We start from the raw sequence: 18388 nt of genomic DNA, 5'->3' as shown, positions 1-18388 counted from the left end.
CTAATACATGCATTTACAGCACATGTAAACAAAGGAAATGATAAACAGTCATGGACATAAAACATCTGCGGAAAAACTTCTGCAAAACCCCAAATTACAGTCAGTGATATGAGACCGACATGAATGGTTAGACTCTGGCCCATTATATATATTTTTAAAACTCTTTATATTAAGTATTTTTAGATGTTTAGACAAAGCACAAACACCATAGAGAATACTGTGTGTGGACACACCAGTTGAGTATTCATGAGTCCACTTGTTAAATGTCCTTTTACTGTCCACAAACACTCACAGTGAAGCTGCGCCCATGTCTTCTGAAATAAAGACAATCCATTCCTCTCATTTTCTGAAGAATATTGCTCCTCTAGACCTCAAAGAAAAAGTCATATTTTTCATTATAAAGATCTCCTTTGCTATGTCCATCCATTGTTTAAGGCTTGGAGGCTCAGTTTTGGGAGCCATTATACTCTTGTTTATGATATTAATGCATAAATAAATGGAAACTTTAATCTGTAATAGACGCAAAATTTTGATGCAAACTATAAAAGAGGGGAGGGTGTGGTGGGGTGCATTTATATGTCGTCCTGTGGGCGGAGGGAGCCTTTAACCTACAGCTCCATTTTTCCATCAAGGAGTGGCTGCTTCCTCTTATTTGGAGTGATTTATCTTGTGTCAGTGTATCAGGCAACATTTTATTGCAAAAGGGATTTCATCAGGTTTTACCACATAAGCCAACACCTTATAATAAGGTTACAAAACACATGCTTACGTAATTCAGTATGATTAATGGTGGGTTTAATGCTTGAATTTAAAGTGAGCAAAGGGAATTCATGATACACGCAGCATAAATTCACGCATTAAATGAGTGAGATTTAGTGCGTCACTGATATGGGGGTCAGGGTTTGTGTGTTATTATATGACTTAAAAGCAAGTGTTACAGCACTGACAACTATTTAACGATATCCTTACCCTGAAATACTGCCTGGATACCTGAAAGAAACATCCATCAACTTTATTTAGGAACATGCACCATATATGGAATATAATAATATAAGATAAATGGAGTAAACCTACTTTTTTTAGTCCAAATGGGAAATTGCAAAATTAAAATAGCCAAGAATAATTAAATAATCTTGTGGCCCTGGTGTATTGTGTGTGTGTCTTATTATACAGTGTTAGCAAGTGTTACAGCACACACAACTATTTAAAATACTGCACAACTGTCCTAAAATACTGCCTAGATACCTGGATAAAACATGCATCAATTTTATTTAGGAACATGCACCATCTATGCACAATACAATATAAGATAGGTGGAGTAGGTCTACTTCTTTCATCCAAATGGGAAATGGCTAAATTAATGTAGCCTAAAATATTTAAATAATCTTGTGGCCTTACAGGACAGGGCCACAAAATATATATAATAATGCAAATGTTGTGATTTCGTGGTAAAAATTCCCCAACAATTTTCAAATTTGACAAATTACCACACAATGAACCTGAGACATTTTGGGGCCCCTGGAGCTCTGTGGCCCCGGACAGTTTCCCGTTGCATTAACAGCTACCAGCCTCGCCTGCTGCATGCTGCCTGTTTTCTTGTAGCTGTGACCTGAGCAGTGCACATTATCTGTTACCAAGCGGATGGGAAACATCCCATAAAGCCCTCCCTGGAGCCCTGTGCGGTCCTGCTGCTGCTGCAGGGGGTAACGTTAATGATCTGTAATTAACACTAACAGAATGGACTCTACCGGGGCGGCGGAACTTCTCCTCCCGGTGTAAACCTTACATCGCCCGGTAATGACAACAGAAAGACCGAGTGAAGCAGAAATGTGACAACACTTGCAGAGAGGCTTCAGAGCGTTGACAGCTCCAGGTTTGCCCGTGCGGGGGCACCAAGACGGACGAGGAAACCCCGAGGATCAGGGCCTCCTCTCCGGATGACACCGGCAGGAGCCAGCCACACTGCTCTCCTTAGCTAGCATCGGCTAAGCTAACGAATGTCTTCCCTCAATTAGAAATAACTGTAAATGGATAACTTAATTCGGACAACTTTATTCGAGGCTTGTGGGAGTTGTTAGGGAGTTTGCGGTCACCGGATGGACGGACAACATCCTCTCTAGGACTGAGAGTGACTGTGAAAACTGCGAGAGGTTCTCCAGGTGAGATATGTTGCGGCTAACGTTAACGTTAGCTTGCTAGATAACTAACGCTAGCTAGTTCAGGTAACCTTACGTGTAGCCGTAGTTAGCTAGCTGTCATTTAGTAACCAGGGACACCCTAGCGGCTACTAACATTAGTCAGACTTTAATTGTTAATAATAACTTGACAGTTTATGGCATTGTTTCGTCTCTCTTTCTTAAAATGTTGGCAAGATTTTGATAAGCATAATAGCATTTTCCAATGTTAACTAGCTAACGTTTGGTTAGTTAGCGTTAGCCGTGTTGGTCAACATCTTGTCAGTCAATAACGGTTTTCCATCAACTGCCATGAAGTCAGTGTAGCTGGAACATTGGTTAACTTAATAAAGTTGAGACTTTAAGAAGTTAAAATTAAGCCATTTATTGTTTCTAAGCTAGGTAACGTTTGCTGGTCAGTGTTGTTTTTATTATAAACAAGTTGACAGGTTGTGCAAACCAGCTGATCCTGGCTGCTTCTGCATAACTATGTTAAATATTATGTGGTTGTTTTTATTTTGTTGTTGTTTTTGAGTGACTGTCATCACCATTAAACGTTGCTTATGTGCCTTCACATGAATCCATCCCAAGATGATGGACACTGTCAGGAAGGAGGTCCTAATGGCAGAGGAAGCCGTGCCCTGCCATTTCACATGGTTATAATAACCATATCAAATAACACTGTTTTGGTCCGTTTGGCTTAATGTCTCTGACTTATATTAGTAATCTGAAGTCAGTGGCTGTCCTCACTTATTCACTTGCTTCTATGGTTGTTCATCTTGAATATCCATCTTGCTAAGCATTTTAGGACCAACATCTAAACATGCAGGAGTGTCACAGGCAGAACTGGTGAAATTATGAATGACACTTGAAAGAAAAGACATTCATGGCCACCGTATGTACCAGAATCTGACACAAGCTTTTCTCCTCCTCTTAGTCAGGTGTCAGTAGCTTCATTTATTTTGAACTGCTGGTCCTATTGGTTAAATTAAACATAAAACTATTACTATGAAGTTTCAACTGTCTGCTAGGTGTGTCTTGAAACTTTTTCCTGTTGGCTGTCATCCTCAGAATGAAATTCCATCCATCCATTTTCTTTAACTGCTTGTCTTCTTAAGAGTAGCTGGGGGCCTGGAGACAATCCCAGCTGACATTGGGTGCGAGCCGGGGTACACCCTGGACGGATCACCAGACTATCACAGGGCTGACACATAGAGACAGACAACCATTCACACTCACATTCACACCTACGGACAATTTAGAGTCACCAGTTAACCTGCATGTGTTTGGGCTGTGGGAAGAAGCCAGAGAAACCATAGAAATCTCACACTGACACGGGGAGAACATGCAATCTCCACACAGAGGGGCCCCAGCTGGCTTCTGGGTTCAAACCATTGCTGTGAAGCGACAGTGCCAACCATCCAATTCTGAATTGAAATGATGCAAGCACACACTTTGCTTTGTATTCGATTTTAGAGCACTACTTCAATTTGGACCGTGGGCTGTCAAAATACTGATCCAACGTAGGCCCAGGTTCCCAGCCGTGCAGAGAGGTGTTACATTTTGCCGGTCAGACCTCAGGATTGACTAGATTGTCAGGACACCATCCCCAGTTAGGTTACAATTTTGTGACAATAACCCAACCCAGATAGTCCACATAAAGTATCATTCCCTTTTTGTGTCTCTCTTTGTAGGCATGATGGACGGACTTCACAGTCAGGCTATAAGCCTGGACCCACGCAGGCAGGAACTGCTTGAGGCTCGCTTCACTGGACTTGGTGTGGCCAAGGTTTGCAACTTGTTTTGATGCTCAGATTGATCAGGAAGGAGTGTTTGTGCAGATGTTACACTTCAGATGTGATGTAAAGAAGGTTGAATGTATTTTGCTGTAGATAAATTTAAATGAAAGCTCCTTCTTATCCCTGTTTAAATACATTTTAGGTACAAAAGAGTCGCTCCCAGTTTTGCTGCAGGCAAACATACCACAACCCCACTGTGTTTTGTGTGTAAACGCAAGCATGAGCAGTCAGTCAGCTCTCTTACATTAGTCCCGCAGTTTTGAGAAGCTTGGAAGTCTTCTCTATTTCCAGTATTGACTGATGCTCTGTGTTCAGGAGTTTCCCTCAGAGGAATGATCCTGTCTCCCTGAGCGAAAGCTAAAACAAGACGAGCTCTGTCTTGACTGACATGGGAGCCGGCCAGCAGCTCTTTGTTTCAGTGGAGACTAGTGACACTGAAATGGCACCGCAGCTGAAGCTCACAGCAGCGGCTGCGTGCTATGCTGCAACCCTGCTGGTGATCTGGGTATTACTGTGTGTGGGTGTGCATTTGACAAAATGGCAACCCCTGAGAAAGCAATCACTATCATTCCTGCGCCGGCCTATAGTGCGCTCTGAAATGAATTGTCAGGCCTGCTCACTGTGGTATTAGAGTGTGAATGATTTAAGGCTGCAAGCATGATAAATACAGTAAATGTTGAAGACTTTACACTGAACACGTGTAGTGTACATGTTAAGGGAAAACAGGGAAACATTTCTTGGCTGTATGTGTGACCTTGAGCAGCAGAATGACAGCTGGCCTTAAAAGCATTAGCCTCCTGCACCAATTAGCCTGCTGTTTCTTCTTAGTCTCTCAAGACTGTGCAGCTGGCCATGAATGGTATGCATGACACCAGCTGATTCTACCAAGTGGATGTGAACCAGAGATTTACAGATTAGCAGAGGGATGTATATTATATGCTTGATGTAGCGTCCTAGCTTAGTGCTTTAGCTTAGTGACACTGTTAGATGCAGGTGCTGAAATCTCAACAAAAATAAGATGCAGGGAGTGAAACAATTGCACACACATCAGTGTAAAAGGGCATCTGCTTACCAGAGTAGAACATGACTTATCAATCAGATCTAATGTGTGTGTGTTTTGTTTTTTCAGAGTTCAGCCAACAGTGAATCATCCAACCAGTCTCTGTGCAGCGCGGGATCACTCAGTGACAAGGAACTGGAGGTTGGTTGGGGAAAGAGTCAATCAGAATGACAAGCGATTGTTCCCCTTATCTGCATGTCCTTTGACCATGAGTGCACTTTCTAGTGACTACTTTTGATGTGGACAATTGGTCAAGTATTGCGTATACAGTGGTGGTGACAGGGTGGGTGATTAATCTATTCACAAGTGTTCTGTTCCCCACTTACTCACAGACACAGGAGGGTGAGGCATTAAGTTGGGAAAAAGCTGGAAAACACCGTGGATATGTCAGCAAGCTTTAGACATATAAATAGAAGGTTCCATGTATAAAAAGTGCCAGAGACGCCATAAACACTTAAGGGCAGTACACAAAATGCTGAACACAGAGAAGAAGCTATCCACCTATGCATATAACTTAAAGGTGCAAGGCTTCATTTTGTCAATTACGTGTATTTGCCATTATGTTAACGTGGCCAGCTGAATGGACTTAAAGGGTAACTTTGTATTTTTCAACTTGGATCCTATTCTCCTCTGTTTTTGTGTCAAAGTGACAGTTTGACAATTTACGACCACTGAAAGTGCTTGTTTTTGCCACTGACAGGCTCATATTATTATTCTAAATGTCTAACAACATTATGACAAGGATCCCGACAGAGATAGGTCTTGTAAAAACACTTATCACCTTAGCCCCCAGACTCCTGCGAAATAAATAATTATTTTATTGTCGTAAAACACACTTCATTCAAAGTCAAGAGAAACAAAATAAAACACACAAAAAAGTCTTGGTTTGTCTTTATGCTGTTCTGACAATCACCAACTCTGATTCACTCAAAATAAACCCTTAATTCACGCTGCTAGATGTGAAAATTTGCTGCCTCTGTAAGCGTTAAAATTACTGTTGATTCGAATGGAATCTGGTGGGTTTGGTGATAGCAATTTTGGTGCTGTTTCTAGTTAAACAAAAAGGATTTTACTCTTTAACAACAAGGTCTATCTCTGCTGGGATCCTTTCCACAATGTTGTCCCACACTTATAATAATAATCTGAGCCTGTCAGTGGCAACAACAAGCACTTTAAGTGGACATACACTGAGGGTGCATACACACCAAGTGGTTACATTGTAGCATGTTTGTCCTGCACTGGACCAATTTTGAAAAACTTTCCCCTTAGTCACTTTGATGCAAAAACAAAGGGTACCAAAAGTTGCCCTTTAATGGAGTGCAATTTTAAGATAAGTCATGCTTCTTTTCTGCTCCTGTCAGACACCAGAGAAGAAGTCCACTGACCAGAGAAACAGGAAGAGGAAAGGGGACATCTATGACAGCAACAGCCAAGGTAAGTCAACTCTGCTGAACTCCAAAATTGTCACTTTCCAATATAAAAAAATTCTTACAATCATAAGTGTTTTGTTTTTCTGCTGTTTCACTTTCACGTAATTGTAAAACTACAATCTGGCATTTAAATGTAAATGCTTTGGAACATACAGGAAATTCTTACATTTTCTTAGTTCTTATACCTGTCTTTTGTTTTTTTTGTAGGAAAAGGAAGAGGGCACAAAATCAGTGATTATTTTGAGGTGAGTTCTTTGTGCCGGTGAATTAATTTTGCATTCTGGCCACTTTGCTGTGCATTGTTTCAAATCACTCTCAGACTGTAGTGTGATGTCTTCACCCTCACGTTCCGACTGTACCAGTATGGTCCCTCATCACATTCTTCCTAATAACAACGCTGTCTTATTTCTTTCTTTCTTTCTTTCTTTCTGTCTTGTTTCCACACTCTTGTCAACTGCCCTGTGGCCAGTTTGCTGGTAGCAGTGGCTCTGGCACCAGTCCAGCCCGGGGCATCCCCATGCTGGTGCGCTCCTCTCCACAGCACTCACTGTCTAATCCTCTGGTGAGCACCAGCATCCATCTCCATAGCTCTCTTACTGCTTTGGCTCTCTTTCATCAGTTACCAACTATTTAGTCTTTAGCCAGTTTCAGATTCATCTGGCGGTGGGCCTTTGTCTACTTTCTCTCAGCACTGGTATCCTCTTAATTGGACAGGGTTGGTGAGGCAAAGCTAATCCATTCAATAGACAAGTCTTTGGTTAATCTGGATGTTTTCAGGCAGTCAATGTGATAAAACGTTGTTTTCACTGGGGAATTTTTTAAGATTTAGCTACTGAAATCTTTTCCTTCTGTTTTACTTAAACGAAAAATGAAAACAAGCACAAAATGGAGTAAATCTGACTATGTAGATAAGTCGTGCCTACTCAGATTCATTCATTCAGCCTTTATTTAAATTTCGAGGAATCATTTACAATGATGCTGAAAGTAGAATTTTAACAAAATAAAACGAACAGAAATGAATTAACCAGGAAACAAACTAATAACAACAGATCACAGAAACGGTTACATTCAAGGGTGGAGTAGTTTGTAATCATGGTTTTAAATTAATCTATCGGTACAATTGTGCTTAAATGTGTCTTAAATTGTTCCAAGTGTGTGTAGCACAAAAACTAAAAGCAGTTTTCCCGAATTCAGTGCTTGCATGTGGGACTTTAGGCACTAACCAATTCCATTAACGAGTTGAGTAATGATTATAGGAACAGGCATGTTGCCATTTAGAGCTTTATAAATACATATAAACATCTTACAATTACCGATGGCCATTCAACCATGAGTAGAGTAATTGTTACCGGTCTTAGGGCGGAGTAATAAACTGAATCTCGGGGTTTAAGAGTGGAGACATGTCTATAGATGTGTCTATAGATAACATCACCTTCACCTGCCTTCAGTTATCTGCTTCCTGCCGAGCATAAGAAAATGATCTCTGTTTCAGTACAGATATCCAATTTTTTGTTTGTTTTTTGCTTGTTGACACTTGTGTCAATGTGAAATTTAATTGTGGTGTTTTTGCTCAAAACTGACCGTTCAGAGTGTTAATACACAAATTGCTGTCCAAAATATCACTGGCTCTAGAGCATAGCATGTATTTAGTCTCTTCTGCATTCAGGACTAATGTCAAATTAAAAAGTATATCGTGCAAATTGTCAAAGGCTCGCTGTAGGATTTCGGATCAGCTGAGTGTGTGTAGCATTTAATTAGCCAGAGAGACTGTAGCTAATGTTAATGTTTTCAGTGTTGGTGTTGTTCATGTTTTCAGATGTTGTTTTTAATATCATATGAAGAATTCATATTATGATACTCGCTAGATTTAGACATATTGACATTGACGTCATACTGTTAACCATGGCAACAACAAGCATGGCTGAAAGCGAAATTATTACCGACTCCATGGTGGTTCCAAAAAGAGAAGCAGCTTCTGTAGTGTGGAATAAACTGCGCGTCCTGAATGTCTTATGAACAGCCCGGACTTCTCAGGCTCTTTTAGCGAGTTACCGCTCAGAGGGAACTCAGTCAGCGGCTCCTCTGGCAGCAGCACAGCGTCTCTCCATCTCCTTTCACCATGCACACATGGGAGTCGGTGTCATCAAGTGATTCTGTCATAAACCTTTGGTAATGTAAACCTACGTGACGCTCGCGGCTCAACAAAAAAAACTACATACATGTGAATGTGCGATAGTTCTGGTATCATAACAGCCTGTCACAGGTTACAGCGTGATGATTAGAGGAGAAATGGCAAAGCATAAAGGTCCAGGTGGAAAAAAACAACTCAATTACTAGAAATTTTTGCTAAAAGAGAAGGAACTCACCTGTTGAGATATATATATATATACACACATATATATATTAATGTGTAATTTGTATATTAATTCACTTCAATATTAATATTGAATCTGAATCTCACTCTGAGTTACTGTTGTTGTTCACAAACTAAAGAAATGAGAGATACTTTTTGTTTATTTTTTATTGAATATTTGAAGGCAAACTATAAAACTATATCACTTATTTTGTTGCAATTCTATGTTCTTAAATTAATAATAATTTTTCTTTTTTTACTAATTTGCCAAGAATTCTCTATGAACTATGTCATGTACAGTATTTATCTGAGAATCTCTTCACCTACCATTTTTATTCGCTGTTTGTGAAGATAAAATCTCTCCTCATCAACTACAAACTACATGTTCACTGCCGACTAAACAGCATCTTACAGCAGCAGGGCTTGTTTTTTTCCACACAGTGTTAATGCGTATCTGAACAGGACCTCTATAATGATTAATAGTGCAACAAATGATAAAACACTGTCTGTTACATTGAGTTCCTGAATACTCCCACATTTCGCTGCCATAAAAGACATTATTGGCGGTGTTGTTATGTTTCTGTTGGATCTCTAATTAGCGAGCTTACTTGTGTGCAGATGTCTGTAGAAGGTGTTAATGAGTTGTCTGTCAGTTGGATGTACAGAAGTTTTTCAAGAACTCTCCAGGGTGACAGCAGATTTATATGTGCTTCATGAAGAACTTCTAGTATAAGATGAACAGTTTCAAAATGACGGTTCCTATTAGCCTGCTAATTTTATAGCACTCTAATGACCTGCCCTCTTCTAATCACTCAGGTCTCATAAAGCAATTTCATGCCATTCTATTGTCCTATTGTATGCAGTGTTTATGACTAACACACACCTTTGAGAATGGACTTTGCAGAAGAATGATAGAGGTTAAATTGGAATGGACAAGTTAGCATCAGTACCTGGCTTTGTGTTCATTTACAATTTCAGTTCTCTACCGCTTAATAGCTGCAATATGTTCCTTTTCTTTTTATCCGTTTCAGCTATTTTAAAATGTCCATATGCCGTCTTTTTCACATAATTATTATATTTTACCCCCTGTGTCTTTCTACCTTTCTCTTTTTTTCTCTGTCTCTCTGGAATACAGTTTCAGCAAGGCAGCCCCTCGTCCACAGGCTCAGCCCACACAGACTCTTCATCTTGCAGCTCTGTGAAGACGGCCCCCACACACTCCTGCTCACACAAAGCCATCCAGGTAACTGACTGACCTGGATCTCCACTTCACACCAGTGAATTATCTGTCATATTGGGTTGGTTTCGAATTGAGGCACGCTTTGCATCCAGCTCAGCTTTTTACATTAACTTCTTCAGGCCCAGACACACCATACTGACATCAAAGAACTAGAGGCGACGAAGGCGGACTGTTAGGTCACCTCATGTTGCCTGCTTCTCGGGCAAAAAGTTGCACATGAACACACCGCAAAGACCAAAACCAACGGCCAATGAGCATGTATGTTCTGCACCTATGTGAAAGAAAATAACTTTGCATACTAGCAGGTGGTGGTTATCTATATATGTCACTGAAAAAAGGAAACCAGAAGACTGACGGGACGCATTCAAGACGCTAATTAGCCAGTTAGCACATTAACAACACAACTCGATGTTTAAAGAACAAATGATATTTACCATGCACTAGCGGGCACTGCGCTGGACCGTTGTGGTGAAGAGGGAGCTGAGCTGGAAGGCAAAGCTTACGACTTACTGCTCCATCTACGTCCCAACCCTCACCTATGGTCATGAGTTCTGGGTAGTGACTGAAAGAATGAGATCACGGATACAAGCGGCCGAAATGAGTTTCCTCCGTGGGGTGGCTGGGCCCAGCCTTAGAGATAGGGGAAGGAGCTCGGACATCTGGAGGGAGCCCGGAGTAGAGCCGCTGCTTCTTCACGTCGAAGGATGCCTCCTGGGCACCTTCCGTTAGAGGTGTTCCAGGCACGTCCCACTGGTAGGAGGCCCCGGGGCAGACCCAGAACACGCTGGAGGGATTACATATCTCATCTGGCCTGGGAAAGCCTTGGGGTCCCCCAGGAGGAGCTGGAAAGTGTTGCTGGGGAGAGAGACGTCTGGGGTGCTTTGCTTGGCTTGCTGCCCCCGTGACCTGGCCCCTGATAAGCGGATGAAAATGGATGGATAGTGAACAATAACACAAACAATTACAAACCGTTTCTGCCAAAACTCAGTTGCTAAAAATATAATCTTGCAGAAAGAAGAAGAAAATCCGCACACTGAATTAGAGCTCCCATTAGAGCTCCCAGTAAGTTTTTAATGACTAAAAAAGCAAAGTTTCGACCCAAACGGTCGAAACGTTGGTGAAGACCGTTTGGGTCGAAACGTTGCTTTTTTAGTCATTAAAAACTTAATGGGAGCTCTAATTCAGTGTGCGGATTTTCTTCTTCTTTCTGCATGGACCCCCATTATCCAGCACCTGACCTAAAGCAGGACTGGATGTGCGCACAACTACTCTGTCTTCTAAAAATATAATCTTACCTCATGTAGCAAGTTTGTTTTGATCTCAGATTGTCTTTTGTTTACTTTCCTCACTTCCGTTTCTCTTTTCCGCCGGCTTAAACAGCAATTCAGCATACTTAATTGGAAGGAAAAAAAGCCGACATGGGCCGACTAGTGCCTATTGTGCGGTATTCACCATATAGACAAAGGTGACAGACGCTCACTGGTGGACCAACATTGACCAATGGCCATTCGTCGGCTTGGTGTATTAGGGCCCATATAACAGCTGGTGATTTTGTCCTTAACTTCTTTGCACTGAGTGAAAAGTGGTTTGTTTCCCAACTTAAGAGACTAATAGTTGAGCTAGACTAAACTCATAGGGAGGGCACAACTTTACACTTTGCTCTGCCATTTACAAAAAAACACTAGTTGGCCAAGATGTGTTTGCAACAACTAAAAGTCAAAACGTTAAAGGCCTTGCCACCCACACTGCAGCTCATCTGACACAGTACTTACAACACACATCCAGCGATCTTTGCAAATTGCGCTAATTGGCCTAATTAAAGGTCAACATTTTAAATTCACATCTAAAATCCGAGACACCAGCGTTTGATTCTGATTAATTTAAAGTGATGTTGTGTTATGTCAGTGACTGGCCCGAGGGGTGTCAGGATCGCTGAGTGGGCTGAGATGTTAACTGTTGGCTTGTTTTTCTCGTCTTTGCCCTCCTTCCTCAGTCAGAACTGACGCTGCTGAAACTGACAGCACTGGAGAAGGACAAGAACTCTGACCTGGAGAAGAAAGAGGGGAGGATAGATGACCTGCTGCGGGTAAGATATGAAAATATTTCAGATCTGTCTAAAAAATGTTGATGTGCTGTACTTAGTTTAAACCATTTGAAGCATCTGAAAGAGCTTCATTATCATTTATTCCTGACAAAATCTCATACTTTGAAATGCCACATTTTAGTTCACTAACTGTGATTAATGTCACACACAGTCACGGATGTGTCTAAATATAAATCTGTATATTCAGCCCATTCTCAAATGTCCTTAATAATCACTTCACAATCTAGACAATCTGCTCCCCCTTGTCACAACAACCCCAGTAATTAACCTGCACCGGCCTGGTTGCAGCTCATCATGAAAGATGTGCTTGTTAACCATCAAATGCCATCGTTGCTTAAATTACGTTCGGTGTAAATGTCAGCAGACTGAGCTGACGCACTGATAGTTGTCGCATCGTGTCAGATTAAGAGCAAAGCTGCCTTAAATCCTTGTTGTAATAAGAATTAGATGTCATAGTGATGATGTGTGTTTTGGCAGGCTAACTGTGACTTGAGGCGGCAGGTGGATGAGCAGCAGAAGATGCTGGAGCGCTACAAGGAGCGGCTTAACAAGTGTGTGACCATGAGCAAGAAGCTCCTAATTGAGAAGGTGGGTGTACATATGCATCTAATATGTTACATGTGTTGTCTAATATGAGACAGCCTGTCTTACCTTAATGCTGGGTAGTAGTGTTTCATGTTGCTTATATTGGAACTCAACAATATTTAGTTCTTTTTATCCTCTTAACGAAGCTGCTTTCTGAGTTGGCATGCACAATTTTCAATTCATCTTTTTTTTTCAGTCAAAGCAGGAGAAGATGGCCTCCAGGGACAAGAGCATGCAGGACCGTCTACGTCTGGGCCACTTCACCACCGTGCGGCATGGAGCCTCCTTCACCGAGCAGTGGACAGATGGATTTGCCTTCCAGAACCTCATCAAGTCAGCATCCAGACAAGCACAGACACGTGAGCATTTTTCAAGTCTGCATACAGACATGTTCACACTAGATTGTTCTTCCACGTTCTAGGCAGCAGGAGCGAGTCAACTCGCAGAGGGAGGACATCGAGAGGCAGAGGAAGCTGCTGGGAAAGAGGAAACCTCCCTCCATGGCCCAGACACCTCCACCCAGTCTCGAGCCAAACAAACGAAAGAGCCGGAGCAACGGCCAGGAGAGTGAAGCGTAAGATTACAATCAGTGACTTGCCTTGCCTTCACACAGTCGATGTTTTACACGGACCAACCCAAATTACACAGCAAGGCAGGAATTATTTATTGTGGTGGTGTATCTTGAATTGTATTGTTTTCTCATCTTAAGGGCTGCACTGTAATGTACTGGTGCAGCTTCCTGAACTTAATGGGCTGTCCTGGCTGACTGGTGTTGGATTAACCTTCTTGAACTATTGATAGATTTTATTTATATGTTGGGTGTTGGTTTTGTTTAATTCTAAAGTAATTATTCTAAAATATATCATGGTAATTGTAAGTAATAATTTATTTTAACTGTAGAGTATAAAACTTGCACAGAATCTGACACCTTTTTTTCTTTTTGTTGAGACAAATTGCAAGAGCATTGAGTAAGGAAGCTTTGTGTTACCTTGTTGCTGTCTCTTTCATTTTATCTGAAGCATGTCACCACTTTATCCCACACAGGTTGTCTCTGGCAGAATATCACGAGCAAGAGGAGATTTTCAAACTTCGAATTGGTCATCTAAAAAAGGTACCAGATCACCTCTGAAAGCAGCTTTCTCTTTGTTTTTTGTGTTTGGGGATTTGTTTCTTGGACCTGTTACTACCTAGTAACCTAGAAACGTAGTACCACTCCTACCTGTTCCTTTTATATATTTTGTGTGTTTGCTGTACGCAGGAAGAAGCAGAGATCCAGGCCGAGCTGGAGCATCTGGAGCGAGTAAGAAACCTGCACATTCGGGAGCTGAAGAGAATCCACAACGAGGACAACTCGCAGTATGTATCATCTCAGTTTAACATACTTCATACCAGTTCTGTAGTGTGCGTTCACTTTAGAAACATGTTTGAAAAAGTCAAAAGCTTTGACAAAGTCTTCTCCCATAGATTTAAAGACCACCCCACGCTGAACGACCGATACCTGCTACTACATTTACTTGGAAGAGGTGGCTTTAGCGAAGTTTTCAAGGTAAGCATGGCTATGCTGGGTCATTTTGACACTTCTGTATCCACTAAACAGCTACGATACAGCATTCAGTGAAACTTTCTGGTTAAAGTAGGCTAATGTTTTTTTGTGCAGGCTTTTGATTTGACAGAGCAAAGGTATGTCGCCATTAAAATCCATCAACTCAACAAGAACTGGAGGGAGGAGAAGAAGCAGAACTACCACAAGTGAGTCTGAAACTCTGTTCACCGCATGTGCTCCTCTGTCTTTGCATTGTTTGAAATATTTTGATCTATGCTTAAATCTTAGATGGTGGACTTTAAAGCTGAAAACTGTCTTTGATTGTTCTTATTCATGACATGCTTAAAAAGGTAATGAATGGTTCATGTCTTTTCAGACACGCCTGTAGAGAATACAGAATCCACAAAGAACTTGACCACCCCAGAATAGTCAAACTCTACGACTATTTCTCACTTGACACAGATTCGTAAGTCGATCATTCTACATAAAGCTCATGAGGGGTATTGAGGGTTGATTATAGGTCTTACATTCATGAGGTGGCCAAAAACACACCTCTGAACAAGTGTTAATGTTGTTTCATATCTGCTGGATGTTTGAACATGCAACTGTTAGCTACCTAGTTTTCAACATCAACTTAAACAATGATGAAAACTGATCTGTTGCATTGCTTGTCGCAGGTTCTGCACAGTACTGGAGTACTGTGAAGGCAACGATCTGGACTTCTACTTGAAGCAGAATAAGCTGATGACCGAGAAGGAGGGCCGATCCATCGTCATGCAGATTGTCAACGCCCTCAAGTACCTCAACCAGATTCGCCCACCCATCATCCACTACGACCTCAAGCCCGGTATTCTTGCTCACAGTTATAGTTTGCCATTTTGTCATCCTCCTTCAGTTACTAGATATGAGAAATTACATACTTTTCTCTCTGGAAAAGGTGCAAACTTGCTCAGATGGTAATCAAGAGAAATATAAGACCATGTGTATGCACAGAAAAAAAATATATTCCTCAGAAAAGACTGCTTACAATCTTATATTTGTAATTTAACTTTTACTGTAACTTTCACTGTTTTCTGTTCTTAGGAAACATCCTGTTGGTCAATGGCACAGCTTGTGGAGAGATTAAGATCACTGACTTTGGGCTGTCCAAGATCATGGATGATGACAGCTACAGCTCTGCAGATGGCATCGAGCTGACCTCACAAGGAGCAGGGACCTACTGGTACATAGAGACACATTTCACTGCCTTTAGTAACCAAGCAACAAATGTGGCTTCACAAGTTTGTAGCAGAGGCTCCGTCTTTTGATGGAAACGTTGCTAATTGAATTCACATCCTCTCTTCACTCAGAGAATTGTGCAGAGAGAACATAAAGAGGAAAATCTGTTTCACTGTCATGTTGTGTTGTGTGACTGACAGGTACCTGCCTCCTGAGTGCTTTGTGGTGGGCAAGGAGCCCCCTAAAATATCCAACAAGGTGGATGTTTGGTCAGTCGGGGTCATCTTCTACCAGAGCTTATATGGACGCAAGGTAACCACTAACCTGCATTAGTGATAGGCCGACCGATTCTCTTCATAGTATTGGTTCCTTTGAGTTGGTACATGTAAATCTGTTGGACCTTTTCAGTTTTGATATGTCTGGCAGAATACAGAATCAGTTTCTCTGTGACACTTTGTTATAGTACATGCACATTTTACTGCTCATGCTGTTCCACAAATCTTTTTTCCAATGCATTCCCAGTCATCATGTATAAGTTTACATCAATAAACATAAAATATTCATTTTAATGCATTGATTTTAGTATTCCACTTGTACGTAGGTAGGCTATGTAGGCTCAATACAGTGTTACAGAAATGGCACTGACCATCATCATCAGGGGCAAGTAGCAGACGTCCCAGTCACCTCTGCAGCCTTGTGCTGCATTCATGTGGTGTCGAAATAATCTGAAAAATTAGTTCCTGATCATATTTCATGGCTTACCTGATCCGTTTCCTTTGCTTATCGTTATCAACGCTGTTTAAATGCTAATCTGTAGCATCCATGTTATTTCCACATGATAACTTAAAGTTCATGAACACAGCACAGTTTGAAGAACGACCATCCAAGGTGCAAGTGAATGCACACGTTACAGATTCATTAGCACATACCGGACACTAAAAAGAGCCTTTCAAAAAGATTCATTTGTTCATTTTCACCCTTCACTAATCTGCATCCTGTAACAGTTTTTTGTAAATCAATGTGAAAAATGAAAGTTAATCATCTCCCTTTTGTCTTTTTTCAGCCGTTTGGTCATAACCAGTCACAGCAGGATATCCTTCAAGAAAACACCATATTAAAAGCCACTGAGGTGCAATTTCCCCCCAAACCTGTGGTCACCACAGAAGCAAAGGTGTGGTACTCATTTCTCTTGAACGGCTATGCATTTATTCAAGTGGGAGGGGGTTCTGGGGCATTTGTCTTTTTATTCTGTGAAGCACTTTGTGTTACAATTTATTGTATGGAAATGTGCTATATAAATAAAGTTTAATTGATTGATACTTATCCATAGTCAGTGTATGAGCTACAGTAGATGGCGGTTGGCACGTCCCCACTTTGGAGAAGCAGACAGGAGTACAGCCACGGAAGCTAAGCAATGTACTGCTGTGGATGCAGCAAAACGTATTTTAGCCTCCTAAAGAATCAGTATCAGTTTAACTGTGTGCTATATTACGCTTTACTTTGTGATCAGACAGCCCTCTCCAATGGGTAACTGTCTTTAAGCAACCCCCTTTTAAAAAAATCTGAGCTGCCCCTTTAAATGCAGGGTGCCAAAGTAGATCAAAGTTTATCATACAAAGTAGTTGGGAATATATTATATTGGTAAAGCAAGTAGTCATAGAAAGAAAAAGTATTCCAGACATAATGACTCAGTTTTTTCCTCTTCACAGGCCTTCATTCGACGTTGCCTGGCTTATCACAAGGAGGACCGCGTTGATGTGCTACAGTTGTCCAGTGACCCCTTCCTAATGCCCCACATTCGAAAAGCTCTGGCCAGCAGCGCACCTCAGGCTCCTCCTCTTCCCTCCACCTCCAGCTGCTACGGCAGCAGTGCCTCCAACTGAAGCAAGCTGAACGAAGCTGGGACAAAACCCCAGTGAGGACAAAGCCACGCCGAGACGTTAACACACTTGATGAAACTCCTCCTTTTGCTCTCGTGATTGTGAGAGAGCAGAGAGCATGATGGGATGTAGGGATCCTAAGAGTGTGAATGGAACCAAAATGACGGATGACGTGGTGATGTAGTAGTAAGTGCGCCCACCACCATCATCCAAGTGCTAAAAAATGAAGGGCCAGTCTGTGGCTGTGGGCTCAGTAGAACCCAAAGATTTGCCCATATGCATGCACTAACACACAAACTTTGGCTCATTTCAAGGGAGCTTTTTTACACGGCGAATTATAAAAGCACCCGAAAAATTGCACAACTGACGGGCGGAGAAGTTCGCCATGTGTGGAAGATCACCTGCCTGTACTCTGGAAGGTTTAGAGGAAGACGCATTAATGAAATTTCATCCCATTCTGCTTGAAATCATCATCTATCAAACTATTTTTCACAGCTAGAGTGGTCAATTTTAAACGTGTATCCCTGTAGGTGTGAACCTGGGACTTTTTGGAAGGGCTCCTACAAGTAATAAGGAACGACCGATGACCAAAGTTCAAGGCCTGCCTTGCGGAAACGGCACCATTAGAGGTTCATATATGACTTGACAGAAGAGGGCTGATTCTGGAGAGAGTAACTGGTTTTGACCTATTTTAAATATTTGACTGGATAACTGGAAGTCAGCTTATTATTTTAATTAAGTCCATATTTTTCCATGAAATTTACCCCCTCTAATGTTTTGTTAACCTTACAGGGGGGCTGACTATGAGTGAGTGTTGTGATGAGAGTTAAAGATTCAACAGAAATAATAATTATGAAACCATTAAAAAACATTTGGTTAACTCGCTGGTGTCTTAACTTGATTCTGGAAAATCTGCTCGCAGATAATTTGCATTTATTGTAAATTATACAAAAATACTTGAAGGTTCACCGATGTTATTTATTTATTCATGAGTCTCATTAC

General features: G+C 41.4%; 1 protein-coding gene across 3 annotated transcripts; it reads left to right on the top strand.

Moving 5' to 3' along the window:
* Nucleotides 1-1591: 1591 nt before the first annotated feature.
* LOC126400100 (serine/threonine-protein kinase tousled-like 2) lies at nucleotides 1592-18266 on the top strand. 3 transcript variants are annotated; one of them, XM_050060566.1, is made up of 22 exons: nucleotides 1592-2159; nucleotides 3246-3331; nucleotides 3869-3963; nucleotides 5103-5174; nucleotides 6395-6467; nucleotides 6671-6708; nucleotides 6933-7025; nucleotides 9952-10059; nucleotides 12050-12142; nucleotides 12638-12748; nucleotides 12942-13078; nucleotides 13167-13319; nucleotides 13790-13856; nucleotides 14004-14101; nucleotides 14210-14291; nucleotides 14403-14494; nucleotides 14665-14754; nucleotides 14966-15135; nucleotides 15372-15510; nucleotides 15707-15818; nucleotides 16570-16677; nucleotides 17216-18266. In XM_050060566.1, the coding sequence occupies exons 3-22, from the start codon at nucleotides 3871-3873 to the stop codon at nucleotides 17387-17389; spliced, it is 2103 nt and encodes a 700-aa protein (XP_049916523.1). In that variant the 5' UTR covers nucleotides 1592-2159; nucleotides 3246-3331; nucleotides 3869-3870; the 3' UTR covers nucleotides 17390-18266. The 3 variants fall into 3 exon arrangements, with proteins under 3 accessions (XP_049916523.1, XP_049916522.1, XP_049916524.1); XM_050060565.1 differs by lacking the exon at nucleotides 3246-3331; XM_050060567.1 differs by lacking the exons at nucleotides 3246-3331; nucleotides 6933-7025 and having other exon boundaries at nucleotides 1593-2159.
* The last annotated feature ends 122 nt before the right edge of the window (nucleotides 18267-18388 follow it).

This window comes from Epinephelus moara, chromosome 13 (assembly GCF_006386435.1).
Source record: "Epinephelus moara isolate mb chromosome 13, YSFRI_EMoa_1.0, whole genome shotgun sequence".
Taxonomy (NCBI): domain Eukaryota; kingdom Metazoa; phylum Chordata; class Actinopteri; order Perciformes; family Serranidae; genus Epinephelus; species Epinephelus moara.
This window is presented reverse-complemented; position numbering and strand designations above follow the sequence as displayed.

What these genes read in the sequence shown, in the direction of transcription:
- LOC126400100 (XM_050060565.1), top strand. Translation starts at nt 3,871, where the DNA reads ATGATGGACGGACTTCACAGTCAGGCTATAAGCCTGGACCCACGCAGG. An exon ending in TCAGTGACAAGGAACTGGAG is followed by an intron (nt 5,175 to 6,394) that starts GTTGGTTGGGGA and finishes TGCTCCTGTCAG; the next exon opens with ACACCAGAGAAGAAGTCCAC. An exon ending in AGAAGCTCCTAATTGAGAAG is followed by an intron (nt 12,749 to 12,941) that starts GTGGGTGTACAT and finishes TTTTTTTTTCAG; the next exon opens with TCAAAGCAGGAGAAGATGGC.